Source organism: Cydia pomonella, chromosome 17 (assembly GCF_033807575.1).
Source record: "Cydia pomonella isolate Wapato2018A chromosome 17, ilCydPomo1, whole genome shotgun sequence".
In the NCBI taxonomy this organism is placed as follows: Eukaryota; Metazoa; Arthropoda; class Insecta; order Lepidoptera; family Tortricidae; genus Cydia; species Cydia pomonella.
Window position 1 is genome coordinate 8,503,589 of NC_084719.1, and position 19,843 is coordinate 8,523,431.

General features: G+C 39.8%; 2 protein-coding genes across 2 annotated transcripts in view; both read left to right on the forward strand.

Moving 5' to 3' along the window:
• Positions 1 to 12,849, forward strand: part of LOC133526825 (uncharacterized) — a 40,556-nt gene extending 27,707 nt beyond the window's left edge. The window contains exon 3 of the mRNA XM_061863624.1: positions 12,198 to 12,849. Coding sequence (XP_061719608.1) covers positions 12,198 to 12,331 — 134 coding nt within the window. The 3' untranslated portion in view covers positions 12,332 to 12,849. The remainder of the gene's footprint in view (positions 1 to 12,197) is intronic.
• Positions 12,850 to 16,087: 3,238 nt separating this feature from the next.
• LOC133527130 (uncharacterized) lies at positions 16,088 to 19,628 on the forward strand. The gene is made up of 3 exons (XM_061864016.1): positions 16,088 to 17,165; positions 18,709 to 18,832; positions 19,421 to 19,628. The coding sequence occupies exons 1-3, from the start codon at positions 16,088 to 16,090 to the stop codon at positions 19,626 to 19,628; spliced, it is 1,410 nt and encodes a 469-aa protein (XP_061720000.1).
• The last annotated feature ends 215 nt before the right edge of the window (positions 19,629 to 19,843 follow it).

Genomic DNA, 19,843 nt, shown 5'->3' on the forward strand with positions numbered 1-19,843 from the left:
ACAGAGATAAGGAGAGATGAGGAGCATAAAATAAAGTGTAGCATAACCATCGACATAAGAAAATAAAGATGTCACATAAAAATGGCACTAAAAAACATCTATGCTGAACTACGGTCGTAGCGCTATATCGTAACCGATAAGTTGGATTTCTCGGTATGTAGCGGAAAGGCTTCGTAGAGGCAACTGGCAAAACGACAACATGTCGTGATTAGCGCTGAATGGGTTAAGTATGTAGTAGTGAAGGGCTTTTCGATGGCTTCAGATAGACAATTTTCTATATGAAAACCGGCCAATAATACTTTGTAACCCCATGAATACATACTTATTTACCCGCTTTTATGAAAACAGCAAGGTGAACTGGGGTATCTTATTTACGTAAAATTTAGCTTGCCGAGTTGTCATCTGATCTTTTCTTTTGTAACAACAAGAATAGACAGTTACTTAAGAACAGCTGCGCTATTGTATTGTGATATAATGGATACCTAAGCGTCTACGATGTTGCTTAGCATACGATAATAGGTAATAAAAGTTAACGTTAGCGAGTAGAAAATCTAATTTTCACACCTTTACCTGGTCTAATGCTAATTACAGTGAGCTGCGAAAGTGCACGGAGAAATTAATTATGAATGAATTCATTGATAAAGTCACCACGCACTTTTACGGCAGATGGTACCTTTACCTAGGCGACACAATGAGCAATTTCTCACGTACTCGAACTAAACCCTCTTTCCCGAAAAACTTGAACCCAATTTTAGCGAACTTTGTTATTTTTTTTATTTTTAACAAAAATATAAAAATGATAAACGATTATCAACAGTGGTAAACTTTTCGACGCCTCTTCAATTTATGAAGTAATAACGTGTTATCAACGCCACGTCAAAAATGGCACGTACACAACAATATAACATATCAAGTGGCGTGTGGGGCACGAAATGTACTGACTTTATATCAACTCAATGGCAGCGAAAAGGTTAAATTTGGCCGATTAATAAATGCATATGTATAGTTTCTCACAGAGCGAATTACAATGTCGTTCCTGGGAATGCGTCGAACTGTTTCCGACATATCCCTAACAGCTTTTCAGAGAGGCTTAAAATAGGTTTTTCGTGGCTGAAAACTTTTATTGCTTTTTTTTGCGAGCTTGTTGAACATGCTGGCTTTTTCTTTTTTACGGAGATATTTTTACCTATAAAATCTGACGAGATTTTAGTTTATTGTTGAAATGAATGGTAAAATTTACCTACAAACAGGTTGAATGGAAACATCTGAGGGGCTTAGAGGCTCCTTAAATCCTTAAGACAATGATGTTTTCTTTATGTTTAGTAATTTCATTGGAGTCAATACTTAATATATATATATTTATAATAATTCAGCCTTTATACGTCCCACTGCTGCGCGAGAAGGCTCGGGCTATAGTCCCCACGCTAGCCCAATGCGAATTGGGGACTACACATACACCTTTGAATTTCTTCGCAGATGTATGCAGGTTGCCTCACGATGTTTTCCTTCACCGAAAAGCTGGTGGTAAATATCAAAATGACATTTCGTACATAAGTTCCGAAAAACTCATTGGTACGAGCCAGGATTTGAACCCGCGACCTCCGGATTGAAAGTCGAACGTCATATCCACTCGGCCACCACCGCTTATCAATACTTAATAATAATAATTTATTCCCATGAATAATGTAAAGATTCAGCCAGGGCAGAGCCCCAAAATAATTCCCAGGAAACAAAAACACAGTCGGTTTGGAATCTTTCAGTCTTCGGAGAGACGTTGGCTCTCTGTACCTGTTCAACTGTCTGTACACCGTCGCGCGTCGCGTTTTTTCTCACCGACCTCCCGCCAAAAAAACAAAGCTCATCCTCACTTCCTCGACACGTGGCAAACCAAGAACAAGCGAGCATCTCGCTTGTTTTTGCCCAGAACGTGCAAATTGTGGAATTAGCTACCTTCTGATCTGAGGGATTTATTTCCCTTGCGTTATGACATGGGGTTCTTCAAGAAGCAGGTATTTAAGGTTCTCAAAGATTGGCGACGCATAAGGCTCTTCTAATGTTGCTTATGTCCTTGGGTGGCGATGACTGCTTCCCATCAGGCGGTTCGTCTGCTCGTTTGCAGCCTATTACATAAAAAATATATATACACTTACATATGTATATTACTTAGTAGGTAAACTAATCAATATGTCTAGACTAGAACAGGTCGACTACGTAATATTCTATTTTACGTGTTTTACACGTTTTTATTTAACTTGAACTGCTTGTAAATGTTTATTTGGGTCAAAAATTGCAAGCTAAATTAGACTCACTTCACATTATTCAATTGAGCTGAAACTTCACATACATATATTATGTTTTATGTAAGTTGGGTGACAACACAATATTTTGACACTATCGAGCTAATCTGATGATATATAGACACAGGAGGTGACCATAGGAACTCTGTCATAAAACAACGCAACCTAGCTGTGTTTGGATTTGTTAGAACTCTCTCGATGGGTATATTAAGTAGTTGCCTGTTGAAAGAAAAGTATAGTCAGCGATAAAAGTCCGTATCAAAAATAATTGTTTTGACAAAAAACTTACCCCTACTTAGGTTATAAAATTAAATGTTACAAGTAACTCTGTCAGTATGTCTGCCAGTTACCTCATGATAGATCAGAATAGTTTGAGCCCGGGAAAGGACATAGGATAGTTTTTGAACACGGGAGTCATCAATCGTCGTTAAAATAGCAGTATATATCACCAGTTTAAATATACCTACTCGACTCCTGGCTTCATTTCCTTATCACCTGTCAGAACTACTTTTAGTAATGTTAACAAACATGGTTATCTAGAGCTCATTTGCATACCAATAGCTAACGAGACGGCGATAATGATCTGCGCTTATCGGAGGCTGGCTTGAGACTGATAACGGGACAATGGAAAAGGATGACATAAATACGTATCAGTAAGTCTTCTTGTACCTAATGTCTAGGTACAGACGTCAAGTTGGCGGGTAGACCTTGTTTTTAGCCTAGCTTGTTTTAGCGATAGATGTACTGATTTATATTAAAGGTTTTACAGAGATACACTGAAGGCACAATATTTTAACTTGTGTAGTATAAATTATACTACACAAGTTAAAATATTGTGCCTTGCATTATACTGTATAATGCAAGATTTCATAGGTCCACCCGCCATCCTGACGTCAGAATGGCGGGTGAACCTTTTTTGTTAAATATCTCGTTTTAGGAAGAGGTACACTGGTTTCTATTAAAGATACACTGAGGTACACATAAGGTACAATATGTTTATAAATATTTCGTTGAAATTCGCTGAGGTCCACCCGTCATCCTGACGCTCACAAATTTCTGTATTGAGGTGTGCAATAAAGAGTATTTGTATTATATTGCATGGTATACTTAGGTACCTATTAAATTGCCATTCTTTTCAAGTCATCAAACAAACAAATCGCTATTTCAAAGTCAATTTCACAGTGAAATCTAGAATGAACACTACGAGCTACTATCTAGCTCAATTCCACCAGCAAAACATTGAAAATATATCTTTCAGATGAGCAGCTATTCAATAGCTACGTGCCGTGCCGTTGGTTCATTATGAAAGGGATGATGGTTTCTTCGTAACCTTTACAATAGACAAATAAGTAACAAAGACTGCCCATCACCGCCTCTCAGACGACTAGTTACTATACCTGGTATTAGTATAGTAGTACTCTCTGTTGCGTCGGTATTCCTACGCCGGATCAAACAACGTAACAGCTGTTACGTCGACACCCAAGTCTGATTAGTATTTTATTTTCATTTGTATTGTTTCTATTTATTTTCGTTTATTTTGTATTTTTGCAGTACCTTCGTAGTAATCCTGTAACTAATTTAAATGGTAAAAAAAGAAAAAAAAAATCAACGCACTAAGTTTTTGTTGTAAATGGCATAGGACTTGTGGAGGTCTCAGATCCATGTAATTTGTATAATTATATGTGGTCCTTAGATTCGGGGAATAATTAAGCGGAATAGGAATAATGTTGACTGTAGGTATTTTAAATAAATGTTAATTTATAATTATAGAGTCAGACCATGATAAGTTGGCAGTGATTTTGTCAGCCCAGACACAGCAAGTGTTATTTGAAAACGTCAAACTTCTATGAAATTATGACGTTTACTTGCCTAACACTTGCACAGGCTGGGCTATCAAAATTGCTGCCAACTTAGTTCGGTCCGATTCTAACCTACTTGGCGGAAATCCATATTAATAAAAAGAAAAATATTACTTTGCTGTTTCGCGAAATAATAATTTGCTTGTCAATCAGTGCTAACTTGTTATAATTACTTTCGTGTTTTTTTAATGCAATTCATATTAAAACCGTCTCACCGTGAAAATAAATATACCAAAACACCACCAAAAGTACAAACTCCGACACGTGCTTCCTCTCTCTACGAGGAAACATATGGAGACGTTGACAGTCTGGCGTCCGCGAACTAAATGAGCAAGATATATTTTTGTTTTAACAGATTTGACATGTTAGTCAAACTATTGTACTTCCGCCCGTGCACCGTCGCGTTTCGATTCCCCGAAGCTCGCTGGCTTTGAAGTATACTATGTAAAGTACACACCCCACAGTGGATAAACGTACGGCGTCCATCATTCGTGCTCCTATTCGTTGTTGTAGAACAATGATGTGGAATGCTCTTTACGTTGTCAATCTTTATTAATTACTCGTCTCTGCCTTATATACGGAAATGCTGTGTTCACAGTATCGCATATGGTCCCGTCACGTGCGACTACGTGCCCGATACAAAAGGAATGGAACGGCGGGTATTGGAACTAATTGCTTTATAAGTAAAGAGATTGCACATTGCGAGATATCTATACCTAAATACCTGTACTGTATATGCTTCATAGAAAAGAAGAAGAACGGCCCGATTCGAAAGTTAAGTAAGTAAGTAGGTACTTATACTCCGGGTAATTTATAGGTACAAGTTACTAAAACGTTCCGTATTCTAATCTTGAATCCCAAAAGTTTTGATTACTTTAGTCTGTCAGTTAAGTATGATCGATGAACCTTACAGGATACTTAAAACCGTCGTTTGATTTTCACATAATAATTTATTTTTCCTTTCTCATGCTTTATTTAGTGGGTAGATTCTGTTTCTAAACATTGTGCAGAAAATGATACGTTTCTGTACTAGAGCATTTTACTTTTCCATTACGTTTTTTTCGTTTATATTACGATGAGCTATTGAAATTTGATATTAAATGGATTTGTTGTACAATTTTCATTCTAATATTAAACTCCCCATTCCATAAATCACGATACATTTACCTAAATTGTTAATTGAAAGTACCCTCAAGAAATACTATAAAGGAGGTTAGTCGTGGTTTTTTAAATATACATGTATTAGTTTCCTCGTATTCGAAATAAAAAGTAGAGTGTTTAACTCGGATGAAAGACGCCATTTCGGTCTCGGACTATCGACGCTCTCGACAGAAATGGCTTTCAGCGTTTGGTTAACAATCTACTTTTATCTACACACATATCATAAACCTTCCAGGATGCCTTAAAATCCGCAAATAATGGCTAACATTAAGATCAACTGTTTTGTTACAACAATTTTTTTATCTGTGATGATGTTGTAATTGCTTCATAACTAGGTACATAATATAACATAATATTTGTACGCCAATCGTGGCAAAACAAGGATCGGTCAAAACCAAAAATGTAACACCCAACGATATATGCTTGTTTCACTCAAATAAACATTCATTCATTCACATTCACATCAAAATCGATTTGGTTATGGCTTCTCTGAAAAACATCGGAACATCTCTGAAAAAGAAAGCAATTCCATTTGACCTCTATTCTAATATCAGTCGAGATGCCTTTTTGTTCAAAATAAAATGTCAATTGCATACAATTTTAACATATCTCGCATGTTAGTTTGTATCGAATGATACGGCAATATGCCCCCGACTCTAAAGTCTTGTCGGAGAATTAAAAAAAAAACTACGAATGCGTGACATGCATGAAAAAAGTTTTCATTTGCCGCCATTTGACGTACAGTTTATTTTTAAATTAATTTCAGTATAAAATGAATATGTTTTGTTGTTTTAAAAGTAACTATAGCAAAAGTTTCGTATAAAATGAGCGATATAAATATTTCGGTGACGCCACCACATATCCATGAGTTCTGCCAAGAGAGCAACGACGATGCCATGTAATTTGGGTTAGTGAATATATCATAGAAAGTTTATAATATGTGTGTAGATAAAATAGTGTATGTACATAATTAGGCATTAAAACACTCGTGTGATCCTATTAAAAAACTCACTTCGTTCGTTTCTTAAGCCCACACTCGTGTATTTTAATGTCTTTTATTATGTAGCATTCACATAAACTACTATTATAACACTGCTAGAGATGGGTAAGTAAGTTGCAAAAAGTTCTCGGAAATATCAAAATAATTTCATAGGAATTACTACACATACTCTAATTGAGTTAGACCAAGAGAAGAACCGCCGAGGTCTACCCCTTGCAGCTCCCTATTCCCCTTTTATTAAGCCCCTTTAAAAAAAAAAAACAACTGCTAGATGGGCTGATATCGTTACACATACACATTGCAAATAAGTTTAGTATTTGCAGTGAAATTAACTAAAACACTAATATGAAGCACTTAGATATATTTTTACGCATTGGAAAGGTCCCCAGATATTCTTTGCTGAAAATTATATAGCGTACCGTCATTTGATTTCGACATAATATTTTATAGTCCTGCTACAGTGATCAATACCTGTCGGACTGACTTCTAAACGCCCCGCGTCAAAAGAAGGTAAGTTGAGGGTTGTCGGGTTTGACATACCTACCTACAGATACCGAAAATAAGGGTTGCCAACGAATTATACACAGTTTAATAAATGTAATATTCAGTGTAACTTTCTGAGCGTTTTACAATTAATGTGCTCAACATTTTAGCAACTAAGTTTTGAGTTTTGACGTATTGATTGAGCTTCGATGACAGGAAGCAGTGAGAACATTCCATGTTAGTTGTAAATGTGTGCCAATTGGACGACTGTTTTAATTCGATTCAACTGAAACATTTGCAACATCCATTTTGGGTTCTACAAAAAATAATTTTACAGGTTTTTAAAGGGTCGGCAACGCGCATGTAACACCTCTAGAGCTACAGGCGTCTATAGGCTACGGTGACTGCTTATTATCAGGCGTGCCTGTTTGCCGCCGACGTGGTATAAAAAAACCAGCTTTTTTTTCTAATTTTATCTGGTTATAATTATGTGAGAATTTCGTACAACATAATAAATTATAACACGTGAACCTACTGTCTTGAATTCTACATGCTTGAAATTCAGTGAACAGAATATTATGATAATTTCTGCATTTTCTGGAATTTCTGGTAACCCTAACCCTAACCGAAATGGAACACGAAAACGTGTAATGGGTGGTACGCTGATGAAATGAGGACAAAGCTACTGCTACACGAAACTTGCTCGTAAGCGACTTCGTCCACTCAGCTATGTCCGGTGTGTGCGAATGCTTTTTTAAATTTGAATTCGTCTTTCTTTTGCGATACCTCCAAGTTTATAATTGATTTGGATGGTTCTAGAAATCGCATACGATATTCGATACACGGCTAATTACAGATTACAATGAATTCAGTCGATCTAATACCGCAATGTGACAAAAATCGCAAGCAAGTTATCGGACCGTCCAAATAGGGCTTTAGGGTAATTATGCAAGGCATAATATATGTGACTTCGCAAGACTCAAGTTTGATATGAAAACGCGCTTCTAACGTTTTGTCATTATCCTCCTGACGACCCGCGTCCTACACCTAGTACATAGGCCCCAGGGAAGTGACAACAATACATTCATAAGTTAACGTTATTTTAATTCATACTAAACAACGCAAATCAATCAAATATCAAATTTAAACTGTGGTGTCATCATCACAGTTCAAATTTCATTGAATGTAGACATAGCTTTTTCATTCTAACCACAAACTCACTTGACAGACATTCTTTATTTATATACATATTCATCCTGACGACTTGTCTGGCCTAGTCGATAGAGACCCTGCCTATGCAGCCGATGGTCCTGGTTTCAAATCCCAGTATACGGTAATTTATTTGTATGATCGCTGTTTAGCGATAAATCCGCCTATTGTTATCTACATAATATACACCTTTTCATAAATGCAGGGTTGCGTTGTTTAGTGTTAAAATATATTTTTATAATATGTATGTTAATTTTAAGAAATTTATCTATGGGCCACTAGTTGTCTGAAATTAAGATTTTCATTTTATACTCTTGTACTATTTTTAGTAGTAAAACTTTATTATTATTTATAGACATACTCAAGTCTTATTGAGCTTACGATGGTGGGCCTTGGTCAATTTGTTTAAGGAGTTTTAAAATTATTAAAAAATATTTATTTTATAAAAAAATAAATATTTATTTTGTAAAGATTAAACACAGTGAATTATAAAGTTAAATTATCCAATGTCCAATAATTATTTTGTTGCTTAAACAAGCTTTTAAAATGGTCAATTAATGCACAGTCATTTTATTTGACAGATAAGTATGACAAGTTTTTAAAAGTCAGTAATTTTATTACGATATCTACGGCCTCATCGCTTAACAATGTAGCTCTTTCAGTTCCCTTGTCGATAAATATACATACAACTGTAATCAAACGAATTGATCGACCGAACCCTACTATTAAATTAAGTCTAACGTAACCTGATTGACGGCGGAAGAAAATAATTTATTTTAATCAAACAGTTGTGCCCGGTCCCACAGAAAAATAATGAAACCGTAAAAATTCGAATGTTAGCTCGTAATTTTCGATGGTAGGCATAATTTATTTAAAAATAATTGCCTAACTACGCTCCATAACATCGCTAATTGTTTCCTGGGGTAAGAAACTTAGCTAAGCACGATGCCTAAAATAGGTTAATCAAATAATTAAATAAACATCTACTAAACTACGCTTATACACAATACAAGTAGGTGCTTCCGCAAAATCACATCCTTGTCAGATGTTATTAAATATCCCGTAGATACGTACCTATCTAATAAGTACCTATCTAATAATTTATTGATTTTTTCAGTTTATATGCCAACGAACTCAGTAGAAAACTTGACGGAGTTTACAGAATGTTTGAGTGAGATAAGTGCCATAATAAGTAGTCATGACATCGAGTCAGCTATAGTTTTAGGTGACTACAATGCTCATCCAGGAGGACTATTCGCTACTGAACTCCTGAACTTTTGTGCCGAGCAAAGTCTCCGATGCGTAGATTTAGAATTTTTTGGTGCTAACTCTGACACGTACACTTTTACTAGCGATGCACATAATGATTGCCGGCGTTGGCTTGACCATTGCATAGTAACAGAGTCTGCGTGGCAGGGTGTAATGGATGTAAAGGTGCATCATGATGTTTATTGGTCTGACCACTATCCGTTGGAAATAATGTATAATTTAAACTCGATTGTACCAAAAAGAAATTGCCATATAAATTCGTATGATAATAAGATTATTTGGGGAGAACGAACACTAGAACAAATAAATAAATACTCCGAATTATGTAATAATAAATTAAAAAATGTGGATTTTCCTGACAGGTTTACTAGGTGCTGTGATAATTTATGTTTTAATGTAGATCATAGACAATATATAGATAATTTGTATAATAATATAATTTCTACGCTAAGTGAGGCAGCTACTTTTACTAAACAATTAAGTACTAAACGGCGTTATAAGCACGTTACGGGATGGAACAAATATGTTAAGGATGCTCACGGTCAGGCTAGATTATACTTTCAGCAGTGGATAGCATTTAATAGGCCTACTAGTGGACACATTTATGAACTAATGATTCAGTCACGTAAAGATTTCAAAGTTAAGCTGAAGTGGTGTCAAGATAATCAACAAAAGATTAGATTGGATATTATCTCGACCCATCACTCAGCAAAAAACTTTAGCAAGTTTTGGAAAGAAACGGGTAAACTTAATCCGAAACCAAGCCTGCCTGTGAGCATTGCGGGTAAATGTGAGCCCACTGATATAGCCAACTTATTTAAAGAGCATTTCCAGGTGAAGTCGTCGCTAAGTCGGTCTGTGCCGGTGCTCGGTGCGGGTCCATCAAGTGTGTCGGTTCGTTTCTCGGTAAGTGATGTTTCTTCTGTCATTAAAACCATGAAGACGGGGAAATCACCGGGACACGATGGACTAAGTATCGAGCACTTGCTGTATGCTGGGACACATCTTCCGCGAGTGCTTGCGTTATTGTTTAATTTGTGTGTTAGTCACTCGTACCTGCCGAGTGCACTGATGCAAAATATTGTTGTGCCTATAATAAAAAACAAAACGGGGGATGTGTCTGACTTGGGCAATTATAGGCCGATTTCGCTGGCGACAATTACTGCTAAGGTGCTGGACAGGCTTCTGGATAGGCAGCTTCGGAAACACTATAAGGCTAAAGATGCTCAGTTCGGTTTCCAGCCAGGAGTGTCGACGGAATCTGCCATATTTTGTTTAAAAAGTACAGTCCAGTACTATGGAAAGCAAGATAGTCCAGTGTACGCCTGTTTTCTGGATCTTTCCAAAGCGTTCGATCTGGTCTCGTACGACATCTTGTGGAGCAAGGTGTCGTCCGAGACCAGTCTCCCTGCAGAGTTATTAGCGGTCTTTGAATACTGGTACAGCAACCAAATCAACTCTGTGCGGTGGGCAGGCGTGCACTCAGACGAATACGTGCTGAACTGTGGAGTGCGGCAGGGGGGGGTAACCTCTCCGACCCTATTTAATATATATATGGACGGGCTGATTGAGGAACTCAGTGGCGCCAAGGTTGGTTGTAACATTGGCGGTACCTGCCTCAACAACATAAGTTACGCTGATGATATGGTGCTGCTGGCTCCCTCAATCAGAGCGCTCAGGAAGCTCCTAAAAATATGTGAGCATTATGCGGAGAGACATGGGCTCAGGTATAACACTACAAAAGGTGAACTACTCATCTTCAGGGCCGGCAACAAGAAACTAGAGGAAGTTCCTAGGGTTGAGTTAAATGGTACCGCCCTGAGGAGAGTAGAGCGGTTTAAGTACCTGGGTCAATGGCTCACCGAAAGCCTTAATGACGATCCTGATTTGGAACGAGAGCGCAGGGCGTTGACGGTCAGATGCAATATGCTGGTGCGCAGGTTTGCAAAGTGTAGCAATGACGTAAAGGTTACACTTTTTAAAGCTTATTGTCAGTCTTTTTATGCTTGCAGCCTGTGGACCAGCTTCTCGCAGCGATCGTACAATGCGCTGCGTGTGCAATATAATAATGCGTTTAGGATACTGATGGGTCTGCCTCGGTACTGCAGTGCATCAGGGATGTTCGCCGATGCCCGTACGGATGACTTTTACGCTATTATGCGTAAAAGAGCGGCATCCCTATTGCATAGGTTGCAGGGTAGCACCAACAGTCTCCTAAACGTATTTGTCGTCAGAGTGGACTGCCCACTGATGAGGCGTTGGAACCAACTGCATGAACCCAACGGACCAACGCATCATCGACATAGATTATGTTAAGTAGTTTTAGGTATTTATTGTTTTGTTTATATTGTACTAACTTAGATATATAGGTAGATAAATAATAATTGTTGTATGTACTAACACTATATGAGTTTTTAGCTCGAAATAAATGATTTTCATTTCATTTCATTTCATTTCATAAGTATTGTATAGTCAACGTCAAGATATACGTATGCTTACACATTTGCATCTTACTCATTTATAATAAGTCGAAAAATGTTAACATATAACTTACGTTGACAATACCAAATTGCAATATTTTTTTGACGTTTGACGTTTTTATAGTAGGACTACATTTTTACATACAATTGTTAACTTTATAAGTAGGGTTGCCATCCGTCCGGGTTTCCCCGGATTTGTCCTAGTTTAGAGGGCGTCCGGGGAGCGTCCGGGGAGGACTTCATTTGTAGTCCGGGCTTAAAAATTTAAAGTATTAGGCCGCCCGCACAACCTGTTTAAAAAAACCTGTTGACATGTCCGGGTTCTGGACTCCAAAATCCGGGGTTTTCACGCGTCTTGTCCTGGTTTCCAAATTTTAGAGATGGCAACCCTGTTTATAAGCATATTAATAATACTAAGCGTTTTATGTTTTTGTTTCAGGTAACCTGAAACGGCGGTTGGGCCGCGCACGGGGCCTCGTGCTCCGTATGTTCGACGCCCTCTGCAACTGCACGCAAACTGCCGCGGCCGCTGCCCGCACTACCGCACGCAACAACCCGTTCACTAAACGCTAATCTTGTAACTTGAGAAGCTGGCCCGCACGCGGGGCTTCGTTATCCATATGTTCGACCTCTTCAACTGCACGCAAACCGCCGCGGCCCCTGCCCGCACTACTGCGCGAACTCCTACACTTAACGCTCATCTTGTATCTTGAAAAACTGGCCCGCGTGCGGGGTCTCGTGATCCGTATGTTTCAATCTCTTCAACGGCACGGAAATTGCCGTGCCCCCCGCCCGCACTTGTATCTTGAAAAGCTGGCCCGCGCGCCCTGCAAACCACCGTAGTTGCCACCCGCACAACTGCCTGAATTAACTATTTTAAATACTTAACGCTAAACTTGTAACCTAAAGAACAACAGGGACGCGGACCTTTGTGTTCTTCCAAATTATACACAAACCGTCGTGGTTGCCCGTTGCCCTCAACTCCTTCACTACCTAAGTGATCAACTGATCATATTTCAAGACACTAATCAAGAGTTTGTTCGAGTTGCAGATAGTAAAGGACAAATGGGACATTTTCGGAAATATCAGTATTTTTTACAGATGAGTTGTTTCAACCCACCTGTAAAAGGTAACATCCATCCAAACAGTCGAAAGAGAGTTGTTGTTATCAACTTATTTAAAGCCTTTAAAGTTATGAGCAACAATAAGTTGCTTACGGGGGCTGACCTTCAACGTTCGAGTCCCCATTTTCGAGAACTCTAAGTAGTAAAGGAGGGCCATACATAGGTACGAGTATCAAATAAATACTAGCAGGCCTATTCTGATTAAATACCAGGTTAATAAATTAGATCTGAATTAGTTATGGACCTGGGTGCGTAGCCAACATGCCAATCGTTTACGCTCCGTAGCGAACGAAATATGATAGAGAGACACAAAAAGCAGTTGTCGTAGTGCAAACAACTGTCACCTTGGCTAGGCACCCTAATCTGTCAGTGTCAAAAGTTACATTTCTTCATCCAAAAACGTCACATTTGACACCGACAGATCAGATCCATATCCTACACATCTAATTCATAACCTGTTGTTGAAATCAGAATACGCCTGTAGGTCAAAATAAGATAAGAACCAAACCAAATAAAGGATGCCCAGGAAGCCAAAAAGGGTAATTTTACTACATTTTTGGCCGAAGATATTGCATTTGTTGCGAAAGGCGAATGGTGTAGGTACAGTCAGCATCAACAGTAGCGTATCAGACTATGCATCACATTTTCTTATTTAATTTGGGTTTATTTTAAACATAAACAAAGATAATCATACTGTCTTTATCTTACGCTAGTACTACCATCCAAAAAAAGGGACGAGCATAATTTTCCTGGTTCTTACTGACTGACAAATTGTATTGAAATAGATAAATATTTGGGGACAATGTTACACAGATCGACCTAGCCCCAAACTAAGCAAAGCTTCTACTAAGGGTACTAGGCGACGATATACATACGTATATAGATAAATACATATATACATATGTTCCGTAGAGGAACAGATTAGTATTAATTAATTTCTATATATATATTTGAATAGGTATTTTTTGTACGTACAAAGCAACACAATTAAGAAAGAATACATTTTTCGTGTTATGTGGCGGCATCTTTTGAGATGACAACTAACAAGATCCCAAAGCCCTGTCACGCCACCTAGTGAAGTAAAACACAACTTCGCCTGCGATTTACGCTAATGCACGCCGTCGTTGCACTCCGTTTAAATAAATCAAAATTTCGAGTTCCTCGCTGCAAAGTTAAGTGCAAACCAGACAAGAAAGTGACTTTCTACCCAGTGCGTCTATGGAGTGTATGTAGCTGTCGAAAGAGCACAGGATTATCCAAATTAGCCAAAATCATCACGTGGCCATCACCAACAGGAGCTGCTGGATCACGTAAGTTGTAAACGCTCAAATCCGCCGCTACATATATTATTTTGATCCGTTCGATCCGGATCTTTCTTTCTCTGGTTGTGTTGCTTTTGTAATTTGCGGTATTACGTACCCAATTTTTCATTTAGACACGTGTATAGTTCAAGTTAGTATTGCCATTTCCGCCATCTTTGCTTCGCAAAATGGCCCCAAACCCTACAGACGGCAATGCTGAAGCCGACATATCGTGTATTACACAAGACATATTCGAGCGAGATTTAATTCTCGACGAATTAAAGAGAACATTACAGTTCGCAGCGACAAATACAGATCAATTTCGTTCAAGAACTACAGATTTAACAGTGCATCAGCGAAAGTTTACAAAGATTCAAACTAAAATCGAAAAAGCGTTAATTAAATCGCAAAACTTCAATAAAGAAGCAAATATTAAGATTCGTAACGATTTTAATGACTTGTATTACGCGATAGTTACGCATTTACATAACCTAAAGGAGGTAGACGTGGAAAAACGTCGCGCGAGCCGCGCTTTTACCCCCAACGACACTTTGATAAGTGATCGTCGAAATTTACCTAAACTATCACTTCCAGAATATCACGGCGAACCGACTGGTTGGCCTGCCTTTTTCGATTTATTTCAATCGCTAGTACATAATAACAATGCCTACTCGGATGCGGAAAAGTTTAGGTACTTGCTCCTTTCAGTCAAAAACGAACCACATAATTTAATTAAATCAATTCCCATAACGGAAAGTAATTATTCAATTGCGCTCGATATTCTAAAATCCCGTTATGACAATAAACGTATTATTGCAACACAGCATCTGGACAGGCTGTTTAACCTTGAATCGTGTTCCGAACGGTCAGCTGCTACCATGCGAAATTTACTTAATGTTTATCATGAAAACATTAAGGCGCTTGAAGTCATGGAGTTTCCGGTTAAAGAATGGGATTTCGTTCTGTTAAATTTATTATTACGTAAAATTCCCGTAAATACGCGAAAAGAATATGAACGTTGCTTAACCAACCCGGGCGTAATACCTAAAGTACAAAGCTTAATTATGTTTTTAGAACGCGAACTTTCGGCTGAACAGATGATTTCAGTTTCAAATCCACAGTCCACTAAAAACTGTTCATCATTGGGCATCAAAAGCAAGATAAACATAAATTCTGCTCAATCGCACAAACGAGTTTTGTTGGCAAGTGCGGCGCCAACCCAAAGTCGACCTTATGACGAGGCGAATAAGGTTCGATCTTGCTTGAAGTGTAAAGGACTTCACTCAATTAATAAATGTGTTGATTTTTTAGACTTATCAGCGAAAGAGAGATTTGCATTTGTTCAAACAAATAACATGTGTTACAATTGTTTATGCCCCGGGCACGACTTAAGGAATTGTAAATCGAGTTTTAAGTGCCGTAAATGCAATAAAAGGCACCATACGTTAATTCATTTAGAATCATACATTCCGCGATCGGTTATAAGCGAAGCTGCGGAATCTGCGGCTGTCTCGCTCGCTCTTACAGAACAGCCCGGCACTAGCACTAGTACTACTCATAACCCGTCTGCAGTTCACGGCGTGAACGAACAAAGTGTAGGTAGTTTAGGAAAACGACCTAACACGGTTTTACTCTCAACAGCGTTGGTTGACCTTCATTACGAAGGGAATAAGATTGCTACAATTCGCTGTATGTTAGACGGGGGTTCTCAGGCGACTCTTATAACGGAAGCGTGTATGCAACGCCTTCATTTACCGCGACAACACGTAAGGGAGCCGTTAGTAGGTGTAGGCGACATACAGCTCGAAACTAGAGGTACTTTCGTGTGCTCAATTTCGCCTAAGGGCAAACAAAGTCCAAAGATTCAGTTAGAGGCTACTATTTTAGCGAAGTTAACCCGTCCAATGCCTAGTGTACTACTAGCACCTTTCGCTGAGTGGCCTCATTTGCAGGGACTCGCTCTGGCCGACCCTGAATTTCATAAACCTCAGCCCGTTGATATGATACTCGGCGAGGACATCCTTATGGATATTATTCGCGATGGCATTGTCAGGGGCAAACCTGGCACGCCCACCGCAATTAACAGTGTATTTGGTTATTTGCTAGGAGGTAAAGTAAATTTTACTCCTAATGTTTCGACTCCACGCCATACTTGTTTTACGTCGTTCGACAACGACAATCTGCAGAAGTTTTGGGAGCTGGAGTCAGTACCAGAGATGCGGAGTTACACTCCCGAAGAAAAGCTATGCGAATCCTTTTTTCAAAAGACGCATACGCGCGATGAAACAGGGCGATACGTGGTCGCTCTGCCATTCAAGCCCGATGCACCGCCGCTCGGTGAGTCTCGGCAAATTGCCCTAGCACGATTTCATAAATTAGAATATCGTCTAGAACGTAACCCCCAGTTGAAGGCGGATTATCATGCTTGCCTCCAGGAGTACGTGGATCTCAACCACATGGAGCTCGCGGACGATGAACCCCCTGCTGGTGCGAGTTACTACCTACCCCACCATTGTGTGTCAAAAATTTCCGAAACCACACGCACACGCGTAGTGTACGACGCTGGTTGTCGCACAACGAGTGGTCACTCGTTGAATGACGCCTTGTTAACGGGTCCTAAGTTACATTTAGACATTGTTGACGTTCTTCTAAAATTCCGAGTGCATAACATTGCATTTTGTTCCGACATCAAACAGATGTATCGCAATATTCTGGTGCGTGAAATTGATAGGGACTTTCAGCGCATCCTTTGGCGCCAATCGCCCGAGGAGCCTTTACGCGATTATAGACTTCGTACCGTTACATTCGGTGTAAGCAGTTCCCCTTATCTCGCCTTACGCACGATCAAACAGTTGGCGTACGACGAGGCTAAGCATTTCCCGCTCGCCTCACCAGTCCTACTAAATGACGTTTTCGTCGACGACGTGGTAACCGGTGCTGATACCACAGCTGAGGCCCTCGCTCTGCAGCAGGAGCTGATAGGTATTTGTGCCACGGCCGGGTTCGAATTACGTAAATGGCAAAGTAACTCGCCAGCGATTCTCGCTACTATGCGACCGCCAGATTTTCACGGTGAGCGGCGCGAAAATGTTCATTTTGCCGAAATGGAAAATGACAAAGGGGTCAAAGTCCTTGGACTTCAATGGAATCCGGGACCCGACTCATTTAGCTTCAAGGTACAAAGTAATTCTAAAGCCTGTACAAAGCGGGCAATTCTCTCGGAAATTGCAAAAATTTACGACCCACTCGGGTTATTATCTCCGGTGACATTGTTTGCCAAACATTTAATTCAATTGCTATGGTTAGCAAAAGTTCCTTGGGACTCGGAACCACCTATCGATATAGTTAACTCATGGACGAGTTTTGTTAACGAGCTACCGCTCTTATCGCAAATTTCATTTCCTCGTCATATTTTTAATACTGACGACTTCGATTCAATCGAAATTCACGGATTTGCAGATGCAAGTCAAATTGCGTATGCCGCATGTGTTTATATACGTCTTACGGACAATACCGGTAGGGTTCAAACTTATTTAGTCATAGCTCGAACCCGCGTAGCTCCACTTCGGCTTTGCCTCACTATCCCGAAGATGGAATTAATGGGATGTGTGATTCTGTCAAAATTGATAGAACGAGTAATGCATATTTACGGTGATCGTATTCGCCCCAATCAAGTATACGCGTGGTCAGATAGTTCCGTCGCGCTCGCGTGGCTTAAGTCACCCCCACACGAATGGAAAACGTTTGTTTCTAATCGCACCAGTGAGATCTTGTCCCGTGTCCCGGCGAGCTGTTGGCGTCACGTCCCGTCAGCCGACAACAGCGCTGATCCGGCGTCCCGCGGTTTGCTGCCCGCCGCACTCGTGCAAAGTGACTTATGGCTCCATGGTCCTATATGGCTTCAACAAGGCCACGACTCCTGGCCTATACAAAAACCGGTAGTCAATACAACGGAGGAAAAACGTAATAAAACTGAATCATCCAATGTTAATTGTGCATGTGTTTCCACATTGCCTACCTCCCTGGACGATGATACCCTTATTACGCGATTTTCATCGCTAGGTAAATTAGTTCGCGTCACGGCATTAATATTTCGTTTCTATAATATATGTAGAAAACATAAACAAACGTTCCCTGAATACATCACCGTACCAGAGTACCAGTTTGCATTAAAGCGACTTATATTGATTACGCAACAAAAAATGTTCGAAGACGATATTAAAAATATTTCGTCAAATAAATCCCCTTCCTTACGTTTGCGGCGTCTCGCGCCTATTCTAGATAGTGAGGGATTATTACGAGTCGGCGGACGTATTCACAAATCATTTTTACCTTATGAGTCCAAACATCAATTGATTTTACCTAAACGACATCATCTTACAAATCTTATTATTGACGATGCTCATAAAAATGAATTGCATGCCGGTCCGCAGTGCGTCCAAACCTCGCTTTTACAGCGATATTGGATTATTTCAGGTCGCGATATTGTGCGTCTACGCGTACATCGTTGTATCCCATGTTTCAGGGCTCGGCCGAGTCACGGCCAACCTCGCATGGGTATGCTTCCCGCGGTTCGCTTACGCCCCGCGCGCGTATTTAGTAAAACTGCATGCGATTTTTGCGGACCATTCTACGTTCGCGCTAATAAAGTTCGTAATGCAAAAATAATAAAATGTTATGTTGCCGTTTTCGTATGTATGAGCGTTAAGGCTGTACATCTCGAGTTAGTTTCAGAACTTTCCACAGAAGGTTTTTTAGCCGCGTTGCGTCGTTTCACGTCCCGCCGAGGATATTGTACAGATATATATACCGATTGCGGACGTAACTTTGTTGGTTGTAATAATTACCTTAAAGAATTATATGCGTTCTTGCGTAACGATTCCGTCATGAGCGCTCTCAATCAACAAACCTTAAAACAAGGATTAACTTGGCATTTTCAGCCACCGTATGCTAGCCATTTCGGTGGGCTATTCGAAGCGGCTGTTAAGAGTTTTAAAACCCATTTACACCGCGTAATAGGTACACAGACGCAAACATATGATTCTATGCATACGCTGACCTGTCAAATTGAAGCGGTACTTAACAGTCGTCCGCTCTGCGTGCTAAGTTCAGACTCTTCTGACCCCTTGCCCCTTACGCCAGCTCACTTTTTAATCGGAGAGCCCTTAACGGCCCTACCGGACGTTTCTTTGATCGATGAAAACCCTAGTCGTCTTACGCGTTGGCGTTGGGTACAGCAGGCTATACAGCATTTCTGGCGTCGATGGAGTCGTGAGTATCTCCATCAACTGCAACAGAGTACAAAGTGGCTTCAAGATCGCGGTCCCGCCATCCGTGAAGGCACTGTTGTTGTGGTATGCGAAGACCACTTGCCACCGTTACAGTGGAGGCTCGCGCGCGTTCATGCTGTCCATCCGGGCACTGATCAAGTTATTCGTGTTGTAACTTTAAAAAGTGGGAATACATTGTTCAAGCGACCCGTAGTTAAGGTCTGTCCCTTACCTTTAGAATAATTCCTACAATCGTTACGATTCTTAATGTTAGCATTTAAGTTAGGCATAAGTTTCATATCTTGTTAAACTTTCGCACGTTCCTTTAAAAGTCACTACGTGCTTTTAAGGTGAGCGGCATGTTCCGTAGAGGAACAGATTAGTATTAAT

Coding starts and splice junctions, on each gene's coding strand:
- LOC133527130 (XM_061864016.1), top strand. CDS start 16,088: ATGCCTAGTGTACTACTAGCACCTTTCGCTGAGTGGCCTCATTTGCAG. Junction 17,166..18,708: donor TCTGCAGCAGGAGCTGATAG/GTATTTGTGCCA, acceptor CCCATGTTTCAG/GGCTCGGCCGAGTCACGGCC. Junction 18,833..19,420: donor TCTACGTTCGCGCTAATAAA/GTTCGTAATGCA, acceptor CGTTGGGTACAG/CAGGCTATACAGCATTTCTG.